Source organism: Aquarana catesbeiana, linkage group LG02 (assembly GCF_042186555.1).
Source record: "Aquarana catesbeiana isolate 2022-GZ linkage group LG02, ASM4218655v1, whole genome shotgun sequence".
NCBI lineage: Eukaryota > Metazoa > Chordata > Amphibia > Anura > Ranidae > Aquarana > Aquarana catesbeiana.
Genome location: NC_133325.1, coordinates 302350247 through 302375455, shown reverse-complemented (window position 1 = coordinate 302375455; position 25209 = coordinate 302350247). Strand labels below are relative to the sequence as shown.

General features: G+C 40.8%; 1 protein-coding gene across 7 annotated transcripts in view; it reads right to left on the bottom strand.

Annotated features, from left to right (window-relative positions):
* Positions 1–25209, bottom strand: part of HERC2 (HECT and RLD domain containing E3 ubiquitin protein ligase 2) — a 287985-nt gene that overhangs the window by 219770 nt on the left and 43006 nt on the right. For 5 of the 7 annotated variants that reach the window (XM_073614619.1, XM_073614626.1, XM_073614620.1 and 2 more), the window contains exons 7-13: positions 15882–16035; positions 7559–7669; positions 5764–5935; positions 2844–3017; positions 2411–2599; positions 949–1100; positions 509–666 (exon numbers count right to left, since the gene is read on the bottom strand). In XM_073614619.1, coding sequence (XP_073470720.1) covers positions 509–666; positions 949–1100; positions 2411–2599; positions 2844–3017; positions 5764–5935; positions 7559–7669; positions 15882–16035 — 1110 coding nt within the window. The remainder of the gene's footprint in view (positions 1–508; positions 667–948; positions 1101–2410; positions 2600–2843; positions 3018–5763; positions 5936–7558; positions 7670–15881; positions 16036–25209) is intronic. The other 2 variants (XM_073614623.1, XM_073614622.1) reach the window with 2 other exon arrangements.

Below are 25209 nucleotides of genomic sequence, written 5' to 3'. Positions count from 1 at the left end.
GTGCAATTTACACGAGCCTGTAATTAAAGTGTTTGTAAACCAAACATTTCATATTCCTGATATGTGCCTCCTGTACTTGTATGAGAAAGTATTCTATTCTCTTTGTATTGCTTCTTTTATGTGAAATTCCTGGGTTCCTGCCAGTCCCCCTGCTTTCTTATTAAAAACTAGCCACACTGGGCAGGAGAACACACTATGGCCAGTTCTCTACTTGAGCTCTCCTGCAATGATCAGACTTGTCCTGACATGGGAAGGTTCCCTCCCTTGGGAAGATCAGTGTACTCCAGCTTCTCCTCCCCCAGCTATTAAGCAGCTGAGAACAGGAGGCTATGTGATCACTTGTATAAAAAAATAAATAAATAATAACATAAAATATAATAATATTATATTTTTTTAAATATGTATATACACTAATGGTTTGCCTTTTATTTCTATTTTAAAGAAAATGGATTGTTTTATGAGGTGAGGGTTTACAATCACTGACCTGACAGCAACACTTTATACATACCATGCCCCAGCCTTCCGTAGTTCCCACGTCCCCATGTATATAGTTCCCCATCAGCAGTGATTGCTCCACTGTAAGTGCTTCCACACGCAATGTGAACTATTTGCTTTCCAGTCTGCTTCCCACACAGGGTAGAGATTAGCTTTGGTTCATCTAATGAACTGAAACAAAAAAAAAAAATTACTAAAATTATATTATATAATATATATATATATATATATATATATATATATATATATATATATATATATACATACATATATACACACACATATACATACACACATACATTTTTAAAAGTTGACTGTTTATATGTTTTCATACAAGATTCAGTTTTCTAAATGCATTAAATTTAGAAAAACACCACATGGTTTGAGATATGTAGTAATATACAAACCATGCATCATACAGCACTTGGCAAGTACAATACAAGTATTTCTTACACAGTGTCTCCATGGCCCAGTCTACCACCATCACCACATCCCCATGAAAAGAGTTCACCAGTGGCAGATAAGGCCAAATGATGCTGCCCATCAGAGTGAGCAGCAATCTTCACAATATTCCGGGAAGCAAGACCCTGCACAAGCTGTGGTCCCTGCAAGACAGACAGGGAAGAACAGAGGAAAATTCAGATACAGGTTTTACAAAGAGAAATGCTATCAATGTAATACAACAGCCTTTTTAAACTAACAGTTAAAGCAGGCCTTCACTTAAAAGTGAAGTTCTGCTCATCCTCCTTTTGTAAAAAAAAAAAATTGGTGCTTTTTTTTTTTTTTCCTCTGGGAGCAGGTACCTTTTTCTGACAGGTACCTAGTCAAGAATTACGTAAGCCTGGCCCGTCAACCTCCTTCGACTGGTCACATCCCAGAAGGTTGCAGGACCACTCTGGAAGTGCTCATTAGGCTATTTTCACACTGAAGTCGTTTTTTAGGCGTTTTAGCGCTAAAAATAGCACCTGTAAAGCTCCTGAAAGCTGCCTCCCATGCCACCCCAGTGTGAAAGCGTGAGTGCTTACACACTGGGGCGGTACGCTTGCGGGACGGGAATAAAAGTCCTGCAAGCAGCATCTTGGGGCAGTTTCAGAGTGCTGTATACAGCACTCCGAAACTGCCCCTGCCCATTGAAATGAATGGGCAGCACTTCCAAATTGGATGAAAAGCTTTTTGGAAGCTTCGCAACACAACGGTTTTAACCCTTTCTTCGGTCGCTAGCAGAGGTTAAAAGCGCCCTGCTAGCAGGCAAAAAGTGCAGCTAAAATGAGCATTGCTTTACCGCCAACGTGGCGAGGCCCCAGTGTGAAAGTAGCCTTGAAGTAGAGAATAAATAGGCAATTGTCCTATTGGAAGCAGGTAGAGGTGGATATTCTGGTAGGTGTGCTGTATGCTCAGCATCCACAGGGCTGTATAATATTCCAGTTCATGTTCAAGACCATCACACAGTTAGAAATAAAGTGAAACTAAATTAGAACCAAAAAAAAAAAAACACACAATGAAATCATTACACAAAAGAGATTAATAAATAATATTGTCACAAATTATAACGAAATTATACTAATACCCCGATTCTGAGAAAGAAAACCTTATATTTTTAAGTACTATAAGGAAAGTTATTTCAAGCTATTCTGTGAACTCAAAACTAACATCTTGCATTATACACTGTCATATTCTATAAAACTATAAATACATACAAAAAAAATAAAAGGGCACAGGAACCTTTTCCAAAACTACACCGTACAGTCACAATGATGTGAACGAGCACCATGAAAATTAATTTGATATCCCTTGTCATGCAATTCTGTGCAACTCCAGTTGCATTGGAAAATCGCACAAGTGTGAACCAGCACTTATTCAAGCTTCAACTGATGCAATGTAATAAAATATCTTTAATATCAATATTTCAACATACCAGTGTATTATTGTTGTAAGCTTGAGTGTAAACTTTGCCATTTCTGGAGAGTATGAGAAAGCACTTCTCTGCACAAGCAATCTGTGTAACACCGAGGTTAGCGAGAGCTTCACATTGTATAGGGCCACTCACATTCGCATAATATTTCCAACCTAACAGACCCCAGCTGATCACCTCCTGTAAAGAACCCTAGAATTAAAAAAATATACTGGTCTTATGAAATGTTTACTTATGTAGAGTATGCAATGTGTACAGAAACAAGTTTTGTAGTATGATTAGTTGCTGTGGGTTACACACTTTACATTCTGCTTTTGTTCCTGAGGTTGTGCCTGAGGCTACTCAAAGTGAAGGCTGGACCACCAGCCTCTATCTGTTGCTTCAACAATGCCATAAGAATATAGGAAAATTAAGAGATATACTTTGGGCAACTTACCTTATGAGATGTTGGAGAACTGCACTGTGGAGGCATACAAGGAGTAGCTAATCGGTCTAAATGTGCCATAATAACAACAGCTGTTTGTCGTAAGTCTATGGCTAAGTCATTGTCCTGAGGCAAGATCAGATACCTCAAAAAGTTTTCATTTGGACTCAGTGTACAAGGTAGCATCTAAAAAGAGAAAAAAAAAAATTATATTTATGTCACAAAAAACTCTGAACTTAAAAACGAGCAAATATACTTTCTCATGAGGATCGGTCATGCAACACCATATACCATACCAAAAAAGAAAAAAAATCTGCATAAAAAGTGACAAACTCACTCTTGTGGGAAATCTGATGTTAGATTAATTTGAAGGCTTCAACTGCTGACCACTTTCTAAAAAATGCTAGCTGCCTGGCTGTCATTCTGACCCCCCCCCCTATCAGGACATATAAAGGTTATCAGTTTTCTCTTGATTTTAATCTTTTTTATCAAAGCAAAAGTAAAAACAAAAAACATTTAATCCTAAAATTTAGCTGTATACGTCTTGCCATTACCATGACCCACCACCAAAAAACACCCCAAAATTCATGCTACTCCTACACCTGATGTGCATGGTGATACCACATATGTGTGCATTGTTTGTACTCATAAAAGGAACTAGAAAAAGTGCACATTTTACTTCAGAAAAGGGCAACTAACCCAAAACTAGTTACCAGGCATCATATACAAATTAGAGACACTTTGCAGTGCGACTGTTGAAAATACCATAAAATGACTGCCTTTAGACAACACACTGGTTTCCAATAATGCAGATCAGCGTTTTTATTATTATGATGTGGAGGGAATTGGGCACAAAAATGCCAGAGAGTCATTTGACATCCTCTGACTCTGCAGAAAGTCTAGGAACTTGCTGATCATAGCATGTTATACAGTAAAAAAAATTCCTGGTAGTGCAAAAATCTGTCAGTACCCGCAGATTAACATTTTTACACAGCACAAAAAAGTTGGAGGGCCATATGAAAATCAGGTATATTGTATCCTTTTAGACCAGGTCCTCATTTTTCTCTAGACCCGGTAGCACTGTAAGACCAGGTCAAATAGATTGATATTTTTGACATGATCTTGCATGATCTCGAACATCCAAGTGATCCTTAAGTGGGCTGCACACCCTGAATGTGCTATGTATGCATTCTGAGTACACCAGAGCCAGTGCACTATAAAATGTGAGGTGTTACTTTTTTTATTAAAAGGTTTTTTTTTTTAAACAATTCTGCACTATGTCAGTTTTCTGATTCCTTTATGAGCACACTGCTAAAGATTGTCATAGGACACAGTGGATGTATTAAAGCGGTAGTAAACCAATGAAAAAAAAAAAATTGCAAGGCAATGGTGCTAGTATGCATCGCATACTAGCAAATTATGAAATACTTACCTTAGAACAAAGCCCCCGCAGCAGCGCCCGGTCACCGCTAAGGGGGCCAACATGTTCCCCTGGCGTTTCTTCCTAGTTTGCGTGCTCCGGTGGTGTGAGTGGCCAGGGCTGCGATGACATCATCCCCCTCGAATGCACGCAAGAGCCCTTGTTTCTTACAAGAAGCTCTGAAGTTCTGGCTTGATACACCGGACCTTCAGAACTCATGCACCGCCGATGTCAGCGGCTGCATGCAAGGTGAATATCTCCTAAACCTGTGTTTCTCAACTCCAGTCCTCAAGGCGCCTCAACAGGTCATGTTTTCAGGATCTCCATTATTTTGCACAGGTGATTTGATCAGTTTTCACTGCTTTAAGTAATTACCACAGCTGTTTCATCTGAGGGAAATCCTGAAAACCTGACCTGTTGAGGCGCACGTTTAGGAGATATTCATTTTACCTACAGGTAAGCCTTATTGGGGTTTACCTGTAGGGAAATTTATATATATATATATATTATATATATATTATATATATATATATATATATATATATATATATATATATATATATATATATATATATATATATATATATATATATATATATAATCAACTGGATTAAGATTAGTCATATCACTCGTATCCACTGAAGGGTAGCTACAGGTTGAGCAGTGTTTTGCCCTGCAGTACACCCAAAGCCCAATTTTTTCCCAACTGTTTGAAAGGGGCACCAAATTTAAATTTTTTTACAGCAACGCCAACACTGATGTAACTGATGTAACAATGCCCCATGCTTCCCCTTACTGCCTTCTTGTACTGGACCTTGCAGAGTCAGATGAGCTGTCTGAAGTAAATCTCACTGTCAATTGTGACGAAAGCTTCATCTTAGCTATCGGAGCATAGAAGGGCATCCAGAGGTTCCTGAAGACGAAACATGTAGACATGTTCGTTATATCCAGTACATGTCCTGATGTCACTTCCAGTTCCAGCTTTTGGAACACAGCGAGGGGGAGTGGTGGTGAGTGCAAAGGCTGTATGTATTGGTGACGAGAGACTGCCCACCACCAAATGTGAGTGCATGTTTTTAAAATTTTATGGGCACTTTTATTTATTAAATAAATACTGCACAACGATAGCATTGTTTAGAGAGATCCCCTGCTGAGCAGGCAGCTGCCAATTATGGAGACTGCCTATGTTAAACCAGCCTAAATGTGTTTGATAAACATGGCTTTAGGTGTTTTTTTTAACGTTGCCTTTCTCCTTTTTAGGAGAAAGGTGTTCAAAAGAGCCTAGTGTGCATGAGTCCTTAAACAAAACTTTACACAAGCAAGAATTAGCTATTGGTATTTGTTGGAATATATATGCAATATACAGAGGTTCTCAGAAGATCAGAAAATCATTCTCTATATGAGTAAATATTTTATACAATATATATATATATATACTGTAATTAACACAGCCCCTATTCATATATTGTGCTCTTGTTGATAGGGGTCAGGTTAACAATAACTAAAACTGACCTGATTCTCTTTTTCCATATTATGAAGATCTTTATTGCACACAATGCTCTGCAACCTGTGTAATAAAGGAAGAAGAGGTGCACTGGTTCCCTGGGCTGACCTCTCATTGTCAGTCTCCCTTGTTCCATTGTCCCAGAGCTGAAGTAGCAGCATAACAGCAGATAACATTTGGCTACAAAACACAAAATAGACAAGAGACACAATAAAGAAAGAGACATATTTGATAAAAACAGACCAACCTTGACTTTTATGCCTAAAGCTGGCCATACAGACAGCAAATTTTAGCTGGTTCCTAAGGAACCAGACAAAATTCACTCAAGTGTGTGGCACTGCTTGCCAGACATCCCTCGATTTGAAAAAAGAAGAAGAAAAAAAGCCATTCGAAAAGTGGCTGTTGGATGCAGGCACTCAGTGGTGCACCTGTATCCAATGAGATGCAGGCACGAATCGGTATTTTCACGGAAATTCATCCAGGACATTTGTTCATCCATGCAGTGTACCGTGGATGAAAAAAGATGTATGGCCAGTTTAACTTATTATTACAATAATATTTAAATGTACTGGGAAACCACTGCAATGATTGAGACCGCTTGTTCTTGCTCATCCATTAACATAAACCTGGGGTAATATTTGCTGGAAAAATTTATAAATGCAGCTGGTAGCAGAGTATAAAAAAGTCAGCTTGTCCTAAGTCAGCTAGAGAATTCCCTCCAGGAATATCTCTAATTGTAGATAGCAGGCAACGTGCACACTGCCATACTATAATGCTCCGGCCAGAGCCTGAATTGCCTATCAGCAAGCCAGAATACTGCCACAATGTGGTTGGGTAAATAAAAAAAAAAAGCTACTAAACAAATATTGATCTTTTGAAATCACTTACTACACAAAAAAAAGGCTGGTCCTTTTTGCAAATGTTTATTCAGCTGCATTTATGTAAAAAAGTAAAACCTATGCATAATCTGTTGCAAAAAGTAAAACCTATGCATAATCCTACATTGCTAAAAATGTATACTTGCTAAATACAGAACCATCAGCACATAACAGACACCTCCAAGTGTCTACACATCAGCACCTCTCAGTAGGGGGTTCGGAATGCCCAAGTGTTCCCTCCCTTGGTTTCTGCTGAGGACTCTATCCATCTCTTAACCCTTCCCTATTGGCTTACCATCAGAGCAATAGGTCCACCAGAGGTACCGGTATGCAGTAACAAAGCTGGGATTAGGCAAGTATATCAAACTTTAGGCTTGCTTTATTTCTTAAGCATTACTTGTAGGTGTTGGGCTGCGTACGTGAGATTTAGGCCTCATGCACACTGGACATTTTTACAGCAGCTGTTTTTGGCAGTAGACATTTTTCTACAGTCATTAAACTCTCCATTATGTTTTCCTATGTGTCCATGCACACATAGGCTGTTATCAGCAGTTTTGGGCAGTGGCGTTTTTGAGCAGTAAAAAAAAAAAAAAAAAACAACACTAGTGGGTTCGGAGAGACGCTTTTCAGCTGTAAAGATGCTCTAACGCTGATAAACATCGATAAACGCTCAAAATGTCACTCACCAGCGTTTAATGTTTTTGATCCACCACACTAAAAAAACGCTATTGTAAAAACGTTTAAAAAAAAAAAAAAAAAAAAAAAAAAGAAGAAGGATTAAAAACTCACTGCAAAGCTACTGGCGTTTTTATAACTTTATTTTAATGTCCAGTGTGCATGAGGCCTTACGGTGGAGTATGTAGAAGTCAAAATATGTTATACTACAGTTATAAACACACAGAAACGCAAAAAATCCAACACTGACCTTAGGGTGCCTCTCTGCACAGCAAGCTCTAGTAAAATGGCAAGTGCTAAGTGCTGGTCTTGTAGTGGAATGTTTCCGGCACCTCTGGGACTCTGAGCACCATGTACATCACTGCAATAAAAATAGCAATTCAAAGATATATTGGCGAAAGACCACTTTTATAATGCACAGGTTCATATCATCAAGACTAGGTTACCAATAAAAATTGGAAATGCCCCTGTAAAAGGAATGCATCCTTAATTTGTATAAGAAAACACCATCACCTTGATGTAGGTAATGTCATCACTGTGTGATATTTTATGCCCCTGTGGAAGACTTTTTAGTCAAAACGCGTCGGGCCAGCACCTCCTGCTTCCCACATTGCCATTTTATGCATTTTTGTGATCACTTTTTATATGGTATTATACCTTTCAATAAACCTATCTTGGTTGATCTGCGCCATGTGAAGCTCCTTTTTTTCTTGTTTCCCCATGATGGAGTGTTGATAACCACCCTTGGACCACCTTCATTATTGGACCTGTTCAGCGGCTGTTACAGCTTTGGGAACCTTTGTTCCAACCATCATCCAACCTCGCACAGATCGGAGTTTGTGGGCTACAGGAGACTATCCAGTTTGGCATCACCACTGGGGATTTAGTATCCCAAAGCCTTATAGACACACTACCGTACGGTAGGTGCGTGCAACAGATCTGGTAAGAGTATCCATTCTTCTACCTGAATGTCTTTTCCTGTTCATTGGTATATCTTCCATTTTGGTTGAAGACTGAGGAGAAAGTCCCCTCATTATTGGACACTTTATTTGGGGACATTTTTTCCCCCTTTATGCTTTATATTTTTTGGGGGTTCATTTACACATCATTTACATTTACATTATCACACCCATTCTGTCTATGTGATTTAGACGGCTTTGATGCACATGTGTTTTTGTATTTATCACTTATATTTTTTACCTAGCGCTACACTTTTTGTTTGTACTTTAATTTGACTTGGTTTGTTTGTGTGTCAGCAGCTGTTCAATTTTTGGTTTATTGGGTTTAGCGCAGTTTTTTCACGCATTTTTCCACACTGTGTGATATTTGCTCGTTTTATACGGTTACAAATGACCTTTTAATGCTATCTCTCACAACCCAAGTGTAGGCCATCTGGCCCATGCACTCACTATGTGGCTGATATCCCAAGCCATACATGGATCAAAATTTGGCTGGTTCAGCCCATGTATGGGCAGGTTGATTGTACCAAAGTCAATCCATTGATCAACTTGAGTACAATCAGACTGTCGGATTTTTCTACATACGATTACTGCCAGCAGCTTTAGCCACAACCATAGTATTCTGCTGGCCGGGAATGCCTCCTGCGCTGCCCCATCTTGCCCCTTCTCCCCTCGCTGGTAGAATACAAAAGCACAGCGGGGGGCATTCCCCCATCAACAAGTGAATGTGAGAGATGACATCATTAAAAGGGAGCTAGGGAGGAGGTGGAATCCTTATGGGTGGAGCTCCAAAGGGATGAAGCTATGGGGAAAATAATACTGGGGAATATGCTATAGGCCCCCTAACCTGAGGGAGGAGGGGGGAGACCGACCTCCCATCACAAATTTGATTAGCAGCAAGGATGGGAAGTGTTATAATGGGGGGATTTTAATTATCCAGACAGACTGGGCAGAGGGCACCACACACTCGTCTAAGGCTCGCCAGTTCCTAAATGTCTTGCAGGACGATTTTATGGGTCAGATGGTAGATGCACCAACTGGAAATAAAGCATTACTGCATCTACCGATTACCAATAACACAGACCTGATCACAGATATGGATATACGGGGCAATTTAGGTAACATCGATCACAGGTCAATCGGCTTCAGTATAAATCACACAAATAGGAAACATAAGGGAAATACAAAGACACTGAATATCAAAAGAGCCAACTTCTCTAAACTACAAACCTTGCTAGAAGGCATAAATTGGGATAAAATCTTAGGAACAAAGAACACGGAGGAGAGATGGGTTTGCTTTAAGAGCATATTAAATAAGGGCATTAGCCAATGCATCCCATTGGGTAATACATTTAAAAGAGCGAACAAAAGTCCAGGATGGCTTAACTCCAATGTAAAAATGCATATAAAAGCAAAAGGAGAAGGCCTTCAAAAAATACAAGGTTGAGGGATCATCCTCAGCATTCAGACTTTATAAAGAATGCTAAGCAAATAACAGTGCAGGGTTAATGATTCATCAATAAACAAACAAATTTACATTTTCAAAAGTCCCCTTTGGTAAAAGAAAAATAGATGAAGAGTTGACAGGAAAGTTCTCCTCGGCGGTGATAAAGGGTGCTCATAGACATTCAAATGGTTTGTCTATCAGTGATTCCTCCACCATCTAGCCAAACTTCTCACCTCAATCACTGGACCCCTGAGTTAACAGATGGGTCAGACAGGCATTCACCACTAGAGTGGTCACAGATGGAAGCTTGAATAGCCAGATGAATAGGATTCAAAATCAAACCACTTTAAACAACCGTACGTTGTCACTCTTAAATTCCAACCGTGGTACCACTAATAAAAAAGTATAAAGTGCACACTGTGTGGCTAAAACTACTTTTTTTTTTTTTTTTTTTTTTTTAAATAAAAGATGGGTAATCACAAATATAGCACTGTAGCCCCAGTGCTGGGATGAATGGCATATAATCGTTTCAACAGACATGGATATTATCGTCATAAAATGGATAAGGTGGCTGCAGTGACGTCACTGCATTCATCCCAGCACTGGGGCTACAGTGCTATATTTGTGAGTATCCATCGTTTAAAAAAAAAAAAAAAAAAAACACAAGTATTTTTAGCCACAGTGTGCACTATATACTTTTTATTGTTTTTTTTTTATGGTACCACGGTTGGAATTTAGGAGTGACAATGTGCGGTTGTTTAAAGTGGTTTGATTTTGAATCCTATTCATCTGGCTAGTCAAGCTTCCATCTGTGAGCACTCTAGTGGTGAATGCCTGTCTGATCCATCTGTTAGCTCAGGGGGTCCAGTGATTGAGGTGAGCAGTTTAGCTAGATGGTGGAGGAATCACCGATGAAGATACACCATTTGAATGTCTACGAGCACCCTTATCACCGCCGAGGAGAACTTGCCTGTCAACTCTTTTCATCTATTTTTCTTTTAGCAAAGGAGACTTTTGAAAATTTTAATTTTATGAGTAAATTGTTTGTTTTGTTGATGTATCATTAGCGCTGCACTGTTATTTGCTTATCATATGTTCAAAGGATTTCCATATATTGACCTTTAGTGTATAGCTTCTTCCATTTTTTCAATTAATTTACATATACTGTTTTGCGCTGACTGAACCCCCATATTTTACATTTATAAAGCATGCACCAAGAAATGTAAGGGTGCAATAAGGACGGCTAAGATAGAACATGAAAGACACATAGTGGAGGAGAGCAAAAAAAATCCCAAGAAATTCTTTAAGTATGTAAACAGTAAAAAAGGGATGACAGACCATATTGGCCCCATAAAGAATGAGGAAGGACATTTGGTTACAAAGGATGGGGAGATCGCGAAGGTATTGAATTTATTCTTCTCCTCAGTCTTTATGAGGGAATCAGGGGGCTTCAGTAACCAAAACTGCAGTGTTTATCCTCATGACACATCACAGGAGGCACCTCCATGGTTAACAGAGGACAGAATTAAAATTAGACCCTGGAAACTTAACATTAATAAATCACCGGGACCAGATGGCTTGCACCCGAGAGTACTTGGGGAACTCAGTCGAGTAATTGCCAGATCATTGTTCCTAATTTTTACTGACAGTCTACTGACTGGAATGGTACCAGCTGATTGGAGAAAAGCCATTGTAGCACCAGTATTTAAAAAGGGCGCCAAATACATCCTTGGGAATTAAAGACCAGTTAGCCTAACATCAATAGTATGTAAACTCTTGGAGGGGATGGTAAGGGAATATATACAAGATTTTAGTAATGATATTGTTCTCATTAGCAGTAATCAGCATGGATTCATGAAGAATCGTTCTTGCCAAACCAACCTATTAACCTTCTATGAGGAGGAGAGATGCCATCTAGATAAAGGAAGGCCCGTAGACGTGGTGTATCTGGATTTTGCAAAAGCATCTGACACAGTTCCCCATAAACATTTACTGTACAAAATAAGGTCAGTTGGCATGGACCATAGGGCGAATACATGGATTGAAAACTGGCTTCAAAGGCCAGTTCAGAGGGTGGTGATAAATGGGGAGTACTCAGAAAGGTCAGAGGTGGGCAGTGGGGTTCTGTGCTGGGACCAACACTGTTTAATTTGTTCATAAACAACCTGGAGGATGGGGTAAACAGTTCAATCTCTGTATTTGTGGACGATACTAAGCTAAGCAGGGCAATAACCTCTCCGCAGGATGTGGAAACCTTGCAAAAAGATCTGAACAAATTAATGGGGTGGGCAACTACATGGCAAATGAGGTTCAATGTAGAAAAATTCTGGGGGAATGCATTAAAAAAGGAGATTAATTCCAGAGATAAAACAATAATTCTCCCGCTCTATAAGACTCTGGTCCGGCCGCACCTAGAGTATGCCTTCCAGTTCTGGGCACCAGTCCTCAGGAAGGATGTACTGGAAATGGATTGAGTACAAAGAAGGGCAACAAAGCTAATAAAGGGCCTGGAGGATATTAGTTATGAGGAAAGGTTGCGAGCACTGAATTTATTCTCTCTGGAGAAGAGACGCTTGAGAGGGGATATGATTTCAATTTACAAATGCCGTACTGGTGACCCCACAATAGGGATAAATAGGGATAAAAAGTGGAAGGGAGTTTAACAAGACTTGTGGCCACTAATCATCTAATAAACCATCTAATTAAAATTAGAAGAAAAGAGGTTTAACCTTAAACTACATAGAGGGTTCTTTACTGTAAGAGCGGCAAGGATGTGGACTTCCCTTCCACAGGCAGTGGTCTCAGCGGGGGGGTATTGATAGTTTCAAGAAACTATTAGATAAGCACCTGAACGACCACAACATACAGGGATATACAATATAATACTGAGATATAATCACACACATAGGTTGGACTTGATGGACTTGTGTCTTTTTTCGACCTCACCTACTATATGTACTATATGTAACTAACATTGACTGTGTTGGTGGGGGGAATTGAGAGATTTTCTTGCCTCCCACCCCTGGTAGAAGGAAAGAAAATTGTATCAGCTATGGCCTGGTTTAACTCAACAGTTGTGTCAGAGGAAAATTAACCTGAGTCAATTACAGGGCTTCCCGATGGCTTGCAATCTCTTCCCAGACTTGCAGTTCACCTACAGAAACCATGTTTAAGTTCAGAGCTGGCTCTTGAAACGTTCCCTTACTTAGTGTCCTGGGTACCAAAAAATGAGTAAGGGAAGACAAACATCAATTCTTCTTACAGATTCTAAGCATTCCCCATTCCATCATAATAAAAAAAAAAAAAAAAAAAAGAAGTCTTCAACACTTTCAACAGAATTTCTTAGGGCTAATTCACACGTGCACCAATATCCTGTTTTTATGTGGCATTTATTCAGCATTTTTTAAAAGCCTCATAACGGCAACAACTGCCATGAATATTAAAATCGGCACCACGCAGTTCTGTTCACACAGGAGTGGTAGCGTTGTGTGGTGTCATGTTAAAAATGAAGCAGCAGGTCACTTTAATCAGGTATCGACGCTTTTTTGGAGGTTTTTTTTGTCATGCTTGCCACGTTTTTGTAGCGTTTTGCGTTTTTTTTTTTTTTTTTACAGTTTAAAAAAAAAAAAAAAAAAAATTAAAAAAAAAAAAAAAAAACGCATCAAAAACACTGCAAAAACGGTGCACATGCGTTTTTGATGCTGGTCCATTGAATTGTATTACATGCAAAACGCTGCATTTTGCATGAAAAAAAGTCCCTGACCCTTTCCAAAAATGCAGAGGTACAAAAAGGCATTGATGTGAACATGTTCCATAGGAACCCATGTTAAAAAATTCCCATGCATTTCTGCAAAATGCAAAATACATCAAAAAACGCGCTAGTGTGAATGGAGCCTTAGTGTAGGATTTTAAAATGTGTTAACTGGGCATTGGAGGAGAGGCAGTGGAGGTTCCTGTATCCCCAAATGCACTGGGAAATAGAGAATTAGGACAGAGTAGTTCCAGCCATTTCCCGTTTGTACAGTGCAGCCGTGTGGTAACACCATTTGCTTTTACGTGCAGGAAAAGTATCAAGCCAGCCAGCAATACTGACAGTGCCAGAAAGAAGCAGAGGCACTGAACAATGTCAGTGGCAAAGATTTTTGTGTCTGCAAAGCCGAGTTGGACCAAGCCAAGTGTCAAAGAGAAGTATATGACATTGATCTTTAAGCACTTCACACTAGAAAAACAACGCTTCCATGGGCATTTATTAAGCATTCTTAAAAGCATTTTCAATGCTTTATAGAACACAATGAAAACACACCATAGAAACGCCAAAAGGAGTATGAAAGAAACATTGCTTCGTTTTTCATAAACACCCGTGTGAACGAGCTCTTAGGATAGGAATATGGACTTGCCACTGCTGACTTTCTGAAATGCCACCGGCTCCTGAGCCATCATCCTTGTTTCAATATTTTATGAGACAATGGCCTGAAGCCAGCATGAGCATAATAGGCATCCTATGCCAGATATACTTGCTCAAGGTCACTGCCCAAGTAGTGAAAGGCTACTTTTACACTGAGTTTTTCAGGCGTTTTAGTGCTAGAAACAGCGCCTCTAAAGCACCTGAAAAACGTCTCCCATGTCTCCCCAGTGTGAAAGCCTGAATGCTTTCACACTGGGGCGGCGAGCTTGCCAGAAGTTAGAAAAACTCCTGCAATCAGCATCTTTGGGGCGGTTTGGGAGCACTGTATACAAAAGATAACAATTTCAGTATCTCGCACTCTTCAAGTACTTGCAGAAATAATAATGATAGAGATATCTCTCTCTCTATCATATATATATATATATATATATATATATATATATATATATATATATATATATATATATATATATATATATATATATATATATACATATATACATACATACACACACACATATATACACACATATACACACACATATATACACACATATACATACACACACACACACACACACACACGATATTATATTATTATTATTATATTATAGGAGAGGCTTCTGTCGGGCAACTCTGCCATAAAGCCCCGACTGGTGGAGGGCTGCAGTGATGATTGACTTTCTACAACTTTCTCCCATCCCCCGACTGCATCTCTGGAGCTCAGCCACAGTGATCTTTGGGTTCTTCTTTACCTCTGTCACCAAGGCTCTTCTCCCCCGATAGCTCAGTTTGGACGGACGGCCAGCTCTAGGAAGGGTTCTTAAGGATTATGGAGGCCACTGTGCTCTTAGGAACCTTAAGTGCAGCAGGAATTTTTTTGTAACCTTGGCCAGATCTGTGCCTTGCCACAATTCTGTCTGAGCTCTTCAGGCAGTTCCTTTGACTTCATGATTTTCATTTGCTCTGACATGCACTGTGAGCTGTAAGGTCTTATATAGTGTGTGGCTTTCCTAATCAAGTCCAATCAGTATAATCAAACACAGCTGGACTCAAATGAAGGTGTAGAACCATATCAAGGATGATCAGAAGAAATGGACAGCCCCTGAGTTAAATATAGGAGTGTCAGAGCAAAGGGTCTGAATACTTAGGACCATGTGATATTTCAGTTTTTCTTTTTTAATAAATCTGCAAAAATGTCAACAATTCTGTGTTTTTCTGTCAATATTGGGTGCTGTGTGTACATTAATGAGGGAAAAAATGAACTTAAATGATTTCAGCAAATGGCTGCAATATAACAGAGTGAAAAAATTTAAGAGGGGCTGAATACTTTCCGTCCCCACTGTATGTATGTATGTATGTATGTATGTATGTATGTATGTATGTATGTATGTATGTATGTATGTATGTATGTATATATATATATATATATATATATATATATATATATATATATATATATATATATATATATATTACACATACATATATATATATATATATATATATATATATATATACACACACACACACACACACACACACACACACACACACACACACACACACATACATATTTATACACTGTATATACACACACACAAACTTTGTTGAGTAAATGTTTTGTGATTTTAGTCCATGCTTTTGTGCTACATGCATTTATATAGCAGCCAATTGTCAGGATTATAGCAATAGCTTAGTAGAAAATACAGAAATCCTGCTAGATCAAGATCTACAGATAAAAGATTCACAGCAAACTCACCCTGTAACAGACCTTAAAAATTTGGTTGCTCTCTCGACTACTTCGAGCCAGACAGAAGACACTGTGCTCTCATCAAATAGTGTTGCTTCAGGCAGCGCTCGCAGTGCATCCAAAGACTCTTGTAGCAGTTCACTGCAGAGGTCGGCATCCTCACCTGCACACAAACAACCACATCACTAAAAGAAATTCTGGAAATAGCTTTACACAAATTCTTTAAATCCCCACCCAACGTGCCATTTCACGTAAGGTGTTTCTTGGAGACTCCAGGAGTGGGATTGCCTTGCCATAGTGCCTGGCTCCAATTTTGCTCGCCTTGCAGTCTTGACTGGTAATGCCCACCAAAGGGTGTTTCCACTACTCCTACTGCTTTCTACATGAAGGACATAAAAAAGTAAAAGATGGAGAGTGGAAATCCTTCATAAAAAACGGCCACAGAATGTGTGCAGAACTGTTATTTGAAGTTCAGAGAGATCACTATTGGAATCCCAAAATGTGAATAAAAAAATAAATAAATAAAAAAAAAACAGTTGTGTTGTTTATTCTTCTAGCACATACAAAAAACTAAATATTGTCTTTGGGCTAGCTGATCTTTCAGTCTTGCCTCTATAGCAATAATGAAAACCACCCCTTTAGCGGTCATAAAATCTGGACTGTATCATACAAACAGCTGGGAGAAAGGGCCATGAGAGATTCTTGGGTTCTAACCATATAACAGGGATATGCAATTAGCAGACCGCAAGCTGTTGCAAAACTACAAGTCCCATCATGCCTCTGGGTGTCATGCTTGTGGCTGTCAAACTTGCTATGCCTCATGGGCCTTGTAGTTCTGCAACAGCTGGAAGTCCACTAATTGCATATCCCTGCCATAAAATATATATAACAGGCAGAGATGACCACATGCATCCAAAAAGGTAACATGGGGAAAAAAAAAAAAAAAAGTCGGAAACAAGAAAACATAGGTAGATAAATCAAACATTATATCACAGGGCATGTTACTCCAGAGCACTGGAAATAAAAACCACCACTGTGCTCATTATAAAGCTGACTAAATAAACTGTTTTTACACATAAACATACACACACACACACACACACACATAATATCTTGGTAGACAGAACTAAAAATCCTTTTTCATGCAAGATTGCTCCTAAGAGCTGAGACCAAGCTCTACAACCAAACAGAGTAAGCATTGTTTAAGTGAAAAAAACCTGGGCATACGGGATATAGGTTAGAACATTAGACAGATCATTATTGCGGTCTAAGGGCTCCCTGAGATGATTTTCTCTTACTTTCCGTTCTGGTGGCAATATTTTAGTTCAAGCCTTAGCCCTTGTTAACATCGGGCCGATTTGACACGTCAAATCACATGCCAAATCGAAGCCTATTGAAGGCAACGGCCAAACCGGCGCAACGCAGGCTTTGCGGCGCCGCACCGATCCCCAAAAGTAGATCTTGCACCACTTTTGGTGACTTGGGGGGGGGGGGGGGGCGCATTTTTCAATGAACATCTGTGCATGAACCCACACAGATGTCTCTCAAATCGCCACCCAAGTCGGACTGAAATGCCGGTTTGAAATCCCGCATTCAGCGTGAACCTAGGCTTACTGAAATTTGCTGAAAAGAATATATTTTTACAGCTGCCTCTGTCCTCTTTTGCATTATTCCCCTCATATCCCATCTTAGCGACAATGTTGTCACTAGAACAGGAAATACCCCAAATGAAAGCACAACAGTAGTAAAAAAAAATTAATGGAGGTTAAAATACTACGTTTTGGCTAGCGATATGCTTTACTTTTCACCCTCCCCAGCTGTATATACTCTTTCACTTTGCTCAACTCAGCTAGTAGAAAAAAAAAAAAGAAGAAGAGAGAAACATCTAGTACTACTGTACTAGATATAGTTAGAATGGAGCTCGCTCTCCCTCCCTCAGAAATTCAGTGCGGTCAAGTGGGGGCAGAAGGTCCAGCAGGGGAAAAATAAAAAAATAGTAAGATGGGCAAAGCTCCTCAACCTTTCACAGCATACCATGCTCTCCACTAGGGTTGCACCGATACCGATACTAAGCATTTGGACGAGTAGTCATACTCGGCCAAATGCTCCGATACCTGAAACCCATATCTTTGCAGTGTGATTTGAGCCCATACAAAATGAATGGGCTCAAACTGCACTGCAAAGAATCGCATGCGATTTAAACAATGCGGTGAAATTCCTGTCCGAATCACAGGCAGTTTCCCGCATGGCTCCATGCAATTCTTTGCAGTGCGATTTGAGCCCATTCATTTTGTATGGGCTCAAATTGCACCACAAAAAGGCATCGATAATCGGTGAGTACTTGAGCACAAAATAAAACGGTGCAACCCTACTCTCCACCTCAGATCTAACTTTTTAAGCCAAGTATCAAAACATTTCTACAGTCACTTTAAAAAGGAAAAGTTCACCTTTTAAAAATAATAAATGCACTATTACACATGGTGAGCAGTGCGGTCCGGCTGAGATCAGTACAGTGATGATGGGCTAACATCCACGCATCTCACCGTTTCATTTTGTTTTTCGAAATAAAAAAACATCTTTGGAGATGTCACACTTAAGCCTCGTACACACGATCGGATTGTTGGCCAACAAAACCGTGGAATTTTGTCCGAAGGGCGTTGGCCCAAACTTGTCTTGCATACACACGGCCACACAATTGTTGGCCAACAATTACGAACATAGTGACGTACTACGTTGTTTTTCAGCTCTTTAGCGCCACCCTTTGGGCTCCTTCTGCTAATTTCGTGTTAGTAGAAGTTTGGCGAGTGTTGATTTGCACTTTTCAGTTCATTGCTGAACGGCCGTTCGTCAACCAGACATGTTGCGAAATCGGAGGAGATAACGTGTTATTTATTATTGGCCTTGGAGTTATTGCTTTGACATTATTTTTGGTTGAATAATGATTTTATTTTGTATATTTTCTATATTTTTGGATGCATAGAATGCACTTTTTGGTTAAGTTCTATTGGCAGATAGAATGTCTAATTTTATTTGTTTTCTTTTTTTAATGCACAATAAAAAAAAATGTGGAGAATAATGCCCCGTACACACGATCGGACATTGATTGGACATTCCGACAACAAAATCCTAGGATTTTTTCCGACGGATGTTGGCTCAAACTTGTCTTGCATACACACGGTCACACAAAGTTGTCGGAAAATCCGATCGTTCTAAACGCGGTGACGTAAAACACGTGTATCGGGACGATAAACGCGGCAGTGGCCAATAGCTTTCACCTCTTTATTCTGAGCATGCGTGGCACTTTGTCCGTCGGATTTGTGTACACACGATCGGAATTTCCGACCACGGATTTTGTTGTCGGAAAATTTTATATCCTGCTCTCAAACTTTGTGTGTCGGAAAATCCGATGGAAAATGTGTGATGGAGCCCACACACGGTCGGAATTTCCGACAACAAGGTCCTATCACACATTTTCCGTCGGAAAATCCGACCGTGTGTACGGGGCCTAATACTTGGCTAATCGTTTTACTTCAAATGACAGTTTGGGTGTAGGCAGTTACATTTTAAAAAACACAATGTAAAATTAACAAGGGACACCAACATAGTTGAATCTTTGATCTTAACCACTTGCCGACCGCCGCACGACTATATACGTCGACAGAGCGGCACGGGCAGGCAAAAGGACGTATATGTACGTCCTTGCCTGCCCGCGGGTGGGGGGTCCGATCGGACCCCCCCCCGGTGCCTGCGGCGGTCGGCAAATCTCCCCCGGCGATCGGAGGTGAGGGGGAGGCCATCCATTCGTGGCCCCCCCCTCGCGATCGCTCTCAGCCAATGGGATCATTTCCCTGCCTCTGTATTGTACACAGAGGCAGAGGAAATGATGTCATCTCTCCTCGGCTCGGTATTTTCCGTTCCGGGCCGAGGAGAGAAGACTGTAATGTAAGTGCACCAACACTACACACACAGTAGAACATGCCAGGCACACTAAACACCCCGATCCCCCCCCCGATCGCCCCCCGATCCCCCCCCAATCACCCCCCCCCCCCCCCTGTCACAAACTGACACCAGCAGTTTTTTTTTTTTTTTTTTTTTTTTTCTGATTACTGTATTGGTGTCAGTTTGTGACAGTTACAGTGTCAGGGCAGTGAGTGTTAGGCCCCCTGTAGGTCTAGGGTACCCCCCTAACCCCCCCTAATAAAGTTTTAACCCCTTGATCACCCCCTGTCACCAGTGTCGCTAAGCGATCATTTTTCTGATCGCTGTATTAGTGTCGCTGGTGATGCTAGTTAGGGACGTAAATATTTAGGTTCGCCGTCAGAGTTTTATAGCGACAGGGACCCCCATATACTATCTAATAAATGTTTTAACCCCTTGATTGCCCCCTAGTTAACCCTTTCACCACTGATCACTGTATAACCGTTACGGGTGACGCTGGTTAGTTTGTTTATTTTTTATAGTGTCAGGGAACCCGCCGTTTATTACCGAATAAAGATTTAGCCCCCTGATCGCCCGGCGGTGATATGCGTCGCCCCAGGCAGGGTCAGATTAGCGCCAGTACCGCTAACACCCACGCACGCAGCATACGCCTCCCTTAGTGGTATAGTATCTGATCGCATCAATATCTGATCCGATCAGATCTATACTGGCGTCCCCAGCAGTTTAGGGTTCCCAAAAACACAGTGTTAGCGGGATCAGCCCAGATACCTGCTAGCACCTGCGTTTTGCCCCTCCGCCCAGCTCGGCCCAGCCCACCCAAGTGCAGTATCGATCGATCACTGTCACTTACAAAACACTAAACGCATAACTGCAGCGTTCGCTGAGTCAGGCCTGATCCCTGCGATCGCTAACAGTTTTTTTGGTAGCATTTTGGTGAAATGGCAAGCACCAGCCCCAGGCAGCGTCAGGTTAGTGCCAGTACCGCTAACACCCACGCACCGTACACCTCCCTTAGTGGTATAGTATCTGAACGCATCAATATCTGATCCGATCAGATCTATACTAGCGTCCCCAGCAGTTTAGGGTTCCCACAAACGCAGTGTTAGCGGGATCAGCCCAGATACCTGCTAGCAACTGCGTTTTACCCCTCCGCCCGGCCCAGCCCAGCCCACCCAAGTGCAGTATCGATCGATCACTGTCACTTACAAAACACTAAACGCATAACTGCAGCGTTCGCAGAGTCAGGCCTGATCCCTGCGATCGCTAACAGTTTTTTTTGTAGCGTTTTGGTGAACTGGCAAGCACCAGCCCCAGGCAGCGTCAGGTTAGTGCCAGTAGCGCTAACACCCACGCACGCACTGTACACCTCCCTTAGTGGTATAGTATCTGAACTGATCAATATCTGATCCGATCAGATCTATACTGGCGTCCCCAGCAGTTTAGGGTTCCCAAAAACGCAGTGTTAGCGGGATCAGCCCAGATACCTGCTAGCACCTGCGTTTTGCCCCTCCGCCCGGCCCAGCCCAGCCCACCCAAGTGCAGTATCGATCGATCACTGTCACTTACAAAACACTAAATGCATAACTGCAGCGTTCGCAGAGTCAGGCCTGATCCCTGCGATCGTTAACAGTTTTTTTGGTAGCGTTTTGGTGAACTGGCAAGCGCCAGCGGCCTAGTACACCCCGGTCGTAGTCAAACCAGCACTGCAGTAACACTTGGTGACGTGGCGAGTCCCATAAGTGAAGTTCAAGCTGGTGAGGTGGCAAGCACAAGTAGTGTCCGGCTGCCACCAAAAAGACAAACACAGGCCCGTCGTGCCCATAATGCCCTTCCTGCTGCATTCGCCAATCCTAATTGGGAACCTACCGCTTCTGCAGCGCCCGTACTTCCCCCATTCACATCCCCAACCAAATGCAGTCGGCTGCATGAGAGGCATTTTTATGTCCTCCCGAGTACCCCTACCCAGCGAACCCCCCCAAAAAAGATGTTGTGTCTGCAGCAAGCGCGGATATAGGCATGACACCCGCTATTATTGTCCCTCCTGTCCTGACAATCCTGGTCTTTGCATTGGTGAATGTTTTGAACGCTACCATTCACTAGCTGAGTATTAGCGTAGGGTACAGCATTGCACAGACTAGGACACACTTTCACAGGGTCTCCCAAGATGCCATCGCATTTTGAGAGACCCGAACCTGGAACCGGTTACAGTTATAAAAGTTACAGTTACAAAAAAAGTGAAAAAAAAAAAAAACACAAACAAAAATATAAAATAAAAAATAATAGTTGTCGTTTTATTGTTCTCTCTCTATTCTCTCTCTCTCTATTCTCTCTATTGTTCTGCTCTTTTTTACTGTATTCTATTCTGCAATGTTTTATTGTTATTATGTTTTATCATGTTTGCTTTTCAGGTCTGCAATTTTTTATACTTTACCGTTTACTGTGCTTTATTGTTAACCATATTTTTGTCTGAGTACAGCATTCACGACTTTGAGTGGTTATACCAGAATGATGCTTGCAGGTTTAGGTATCATCTTGGTATCATTCTTTTCAGCCAGCGGTCGGCTTTCATGTAGAAGCAATCCTAGCGGCTAATTAGCCTCTAGACTGCTTTTACAAGCAGTGGGAGAGAATGCCCCCCCCCCCCCCCCCCACCGTCTTCCGTGTTTTTCTCTGGCTCTCCTGTCTCAACAGGGAACCTGAGAATGCAGCCGGTGATTCAGCCAGCTGACCATAGACCTGATCAGAGACCAGAGTGGCTCCAAACATCTCTATGGCCTAAGAAACCGGAAGCTACGAGCATTTTATGACTTAGATTTCGCCGGATGTAAATAGCGCCATTGGGAAATTGGGGAAGCATTTTATCACACCGATCTTGGTGTGGTCAGATGCTTTGAGGGCAGAGGAGAAATCTAGGGTCTAATAGACCCCAATTTTTTCAAAAAAGAGTACCTGTCACTACCTATTGCTATCATAGGGGATATTTACATTCCCTGAGATAACAATAAAAATGATTAAAAAAAAAAAAAATGAAAGGAACAGTTTTAAAATAAGATAAAAAAGCAAAAAAATAATAAAGAAAAAAAAAAAAAAAAAAAAAAAAAAAAAAAAAAAAAAGCACCCCTGTCCCCCCTGCTCTCGCGCTAAGGCGAACGCAAGCGTCGGTCTGGCGTCAAATGTAAACAGCAATTGCACCATGCATGTGAGGTATCACCGCGACGGTCAGATCGAGGGCAGTAATTTTAGCAGTAGACCTCCTCTGTAAATCTAAAGTGGTAACCTGTAAAGGCTTTTAAAGGCTTTTAAAAATGTATTTATTTTGTTGTCACTGCACGTTTGTGCACAGTTGTAAAGCATGTCATGTTTGGTATCCATGTACTCGGCCTAAGATCATCTTTTTTATTTCATCAAACATTTGGGCAATATAGTGTGTTTTAGTGCATTAAAATGTAAAAAAGTGTGTTTTTTCCCCAAAAAATGCGTTTGAAAAATCGCTGCGCAAATACTGTGTGAAAAAAAAAAATTAAACACCCACCATTTTAATCTGTAGGGCATTTGCTTTAAAAAAATATATAATGTGTGGGGGTTCAAAGTAATTTTCTTGCAAAAAAAAATAATTTTTTCATGTAATCAAAAAGTGTCAGAAAGGGCTTTGTCTTCAAGTGGTTAGAAGAGTGGGTGATGTGTGACATAAGCTTCTAAATGTTGTGCATAAAATGCCAGGACAGTTCAAACCCCCCCAAATGACCCCATTTTGGAAAGTAGACACCCCAAGCTATTTGCTGAGAGGCATGTCGAGTCCATGGAATATTTTATATTGTGACACAAGTTGCGGGAAAGAGACAAATTATTATTTTTTTTTTTTTTTTTTGCACAAAGTTGTCACTAAATGATATATTGCTCAAACATGCCATGGGAATATGTGAAATTACACCCCAAAATACATTCTGTTGCTTCTCCTGAGTACGGGGATACCACATGTGTGAGACTTTTTGGGAGCCTAGCCACGTATGGGACCCCGAAAACCAAGCACCGCCTTCAGGCTTTCTAAGGGCGTAAATTTTTGATTTCACTCTTCACTGCCTATCACAGTCTCGGAGGCCATGGAATGCCCAGGTGGCACAAACCCCCCCCAAATGACCCCATTTTGGAAAGTAGACACCCCAAGCTATTTGCTGAGAGGTATAGTGAGTATTTTGCAGACCTCACTTTTTGTCACAAAGTTTTGAAAATTAAAAAAAGAAAAAAAAAATTTTTTTTTTTGTCTTTCTTCATTTTCAAAAACAAATGAGAGCTGCAAAATACTCACCATGCCTCTCAGCAAATAGCTTGGGGTGTCTACTTTCCAAAATGGGGTCATTTGGGGGGGGTTTTGTGCCACCTGGGCATTCCATGGCCTCCGAAACTGTGATAGGCAGTGAAGAGTGAAATCAAAAATGTACACCCTTAGAAATCCTGAAGGCGGTGATTGGTTTTCGGGGTCCCGTACGCGGCTAGGCTCCCAAAAAGTCCCACACATGTGGTATCCCCATACTCAGGAGAAGCAGCTAAATGTATTTTGGGGTCCAATTCCACATATGCCCATGACCTGTGTGAGCAATATATCATTTAGTGACAACTTTGTGCAAAAAAAAAAAAAAAAAATAAAATAAATTGTCACTTTCCCGCAACTTGTGTCAAAATATAAAATATTCCATGGACTCAACATGCCTCTCAGCAAATAGCTTGGGGTGTCTACTTTCCAAAATGGGGTCATTTGGGGGGGGTTTGTGCCATCTGGGCATTTTATGGCCTTCAAAACTGTGATAGGTAGTGAGGAGTAAAATCAAAAATGTACGCCCTTAGAAATCCTGAAGGCAGTGATTGGTTTTCGGGGCCCCGTATGCGGCTAGGCTCCCAAAAAGTCCCACACATGTGGTATCCCCATACTCAGGAGAAGCAGCTAAATGTATTTTGGGGTGCAATTCCACATAGGCCCATGGCCTGTGTGAGCAATATATCATTTAGTGACAACTTTTTGTAATTTTGTTTTTTTTGTTTTTTTTTTTTCATTATTCAATCACTTGGGACAAAAAAAATGAATATTCAATGGGCTCAACATGCCTCTCAGCAATTTCCTTGGGGTGTCTACTTTCCAAAATGGGGTCATTTGTGGGGGTTTTGTACTGCCCTGTCATTTTAGCACCTCAAGAAATGACATAGGCAGTCATAAATTAAAGACTGTGTAAATTCCAGAAAATGTACCCTAGTTTGTAGGCGCTATAACTTTTGCGCAAACCAATAAATATACACTTATTGACATTTTTTTTACCAAAGACATGTGGCCAAATACATTTTGGCCTAAATGTATGACTAAAATTGAGTTTATTGGATTTTTTTTAGAACAAAAAGTAGAAAATAT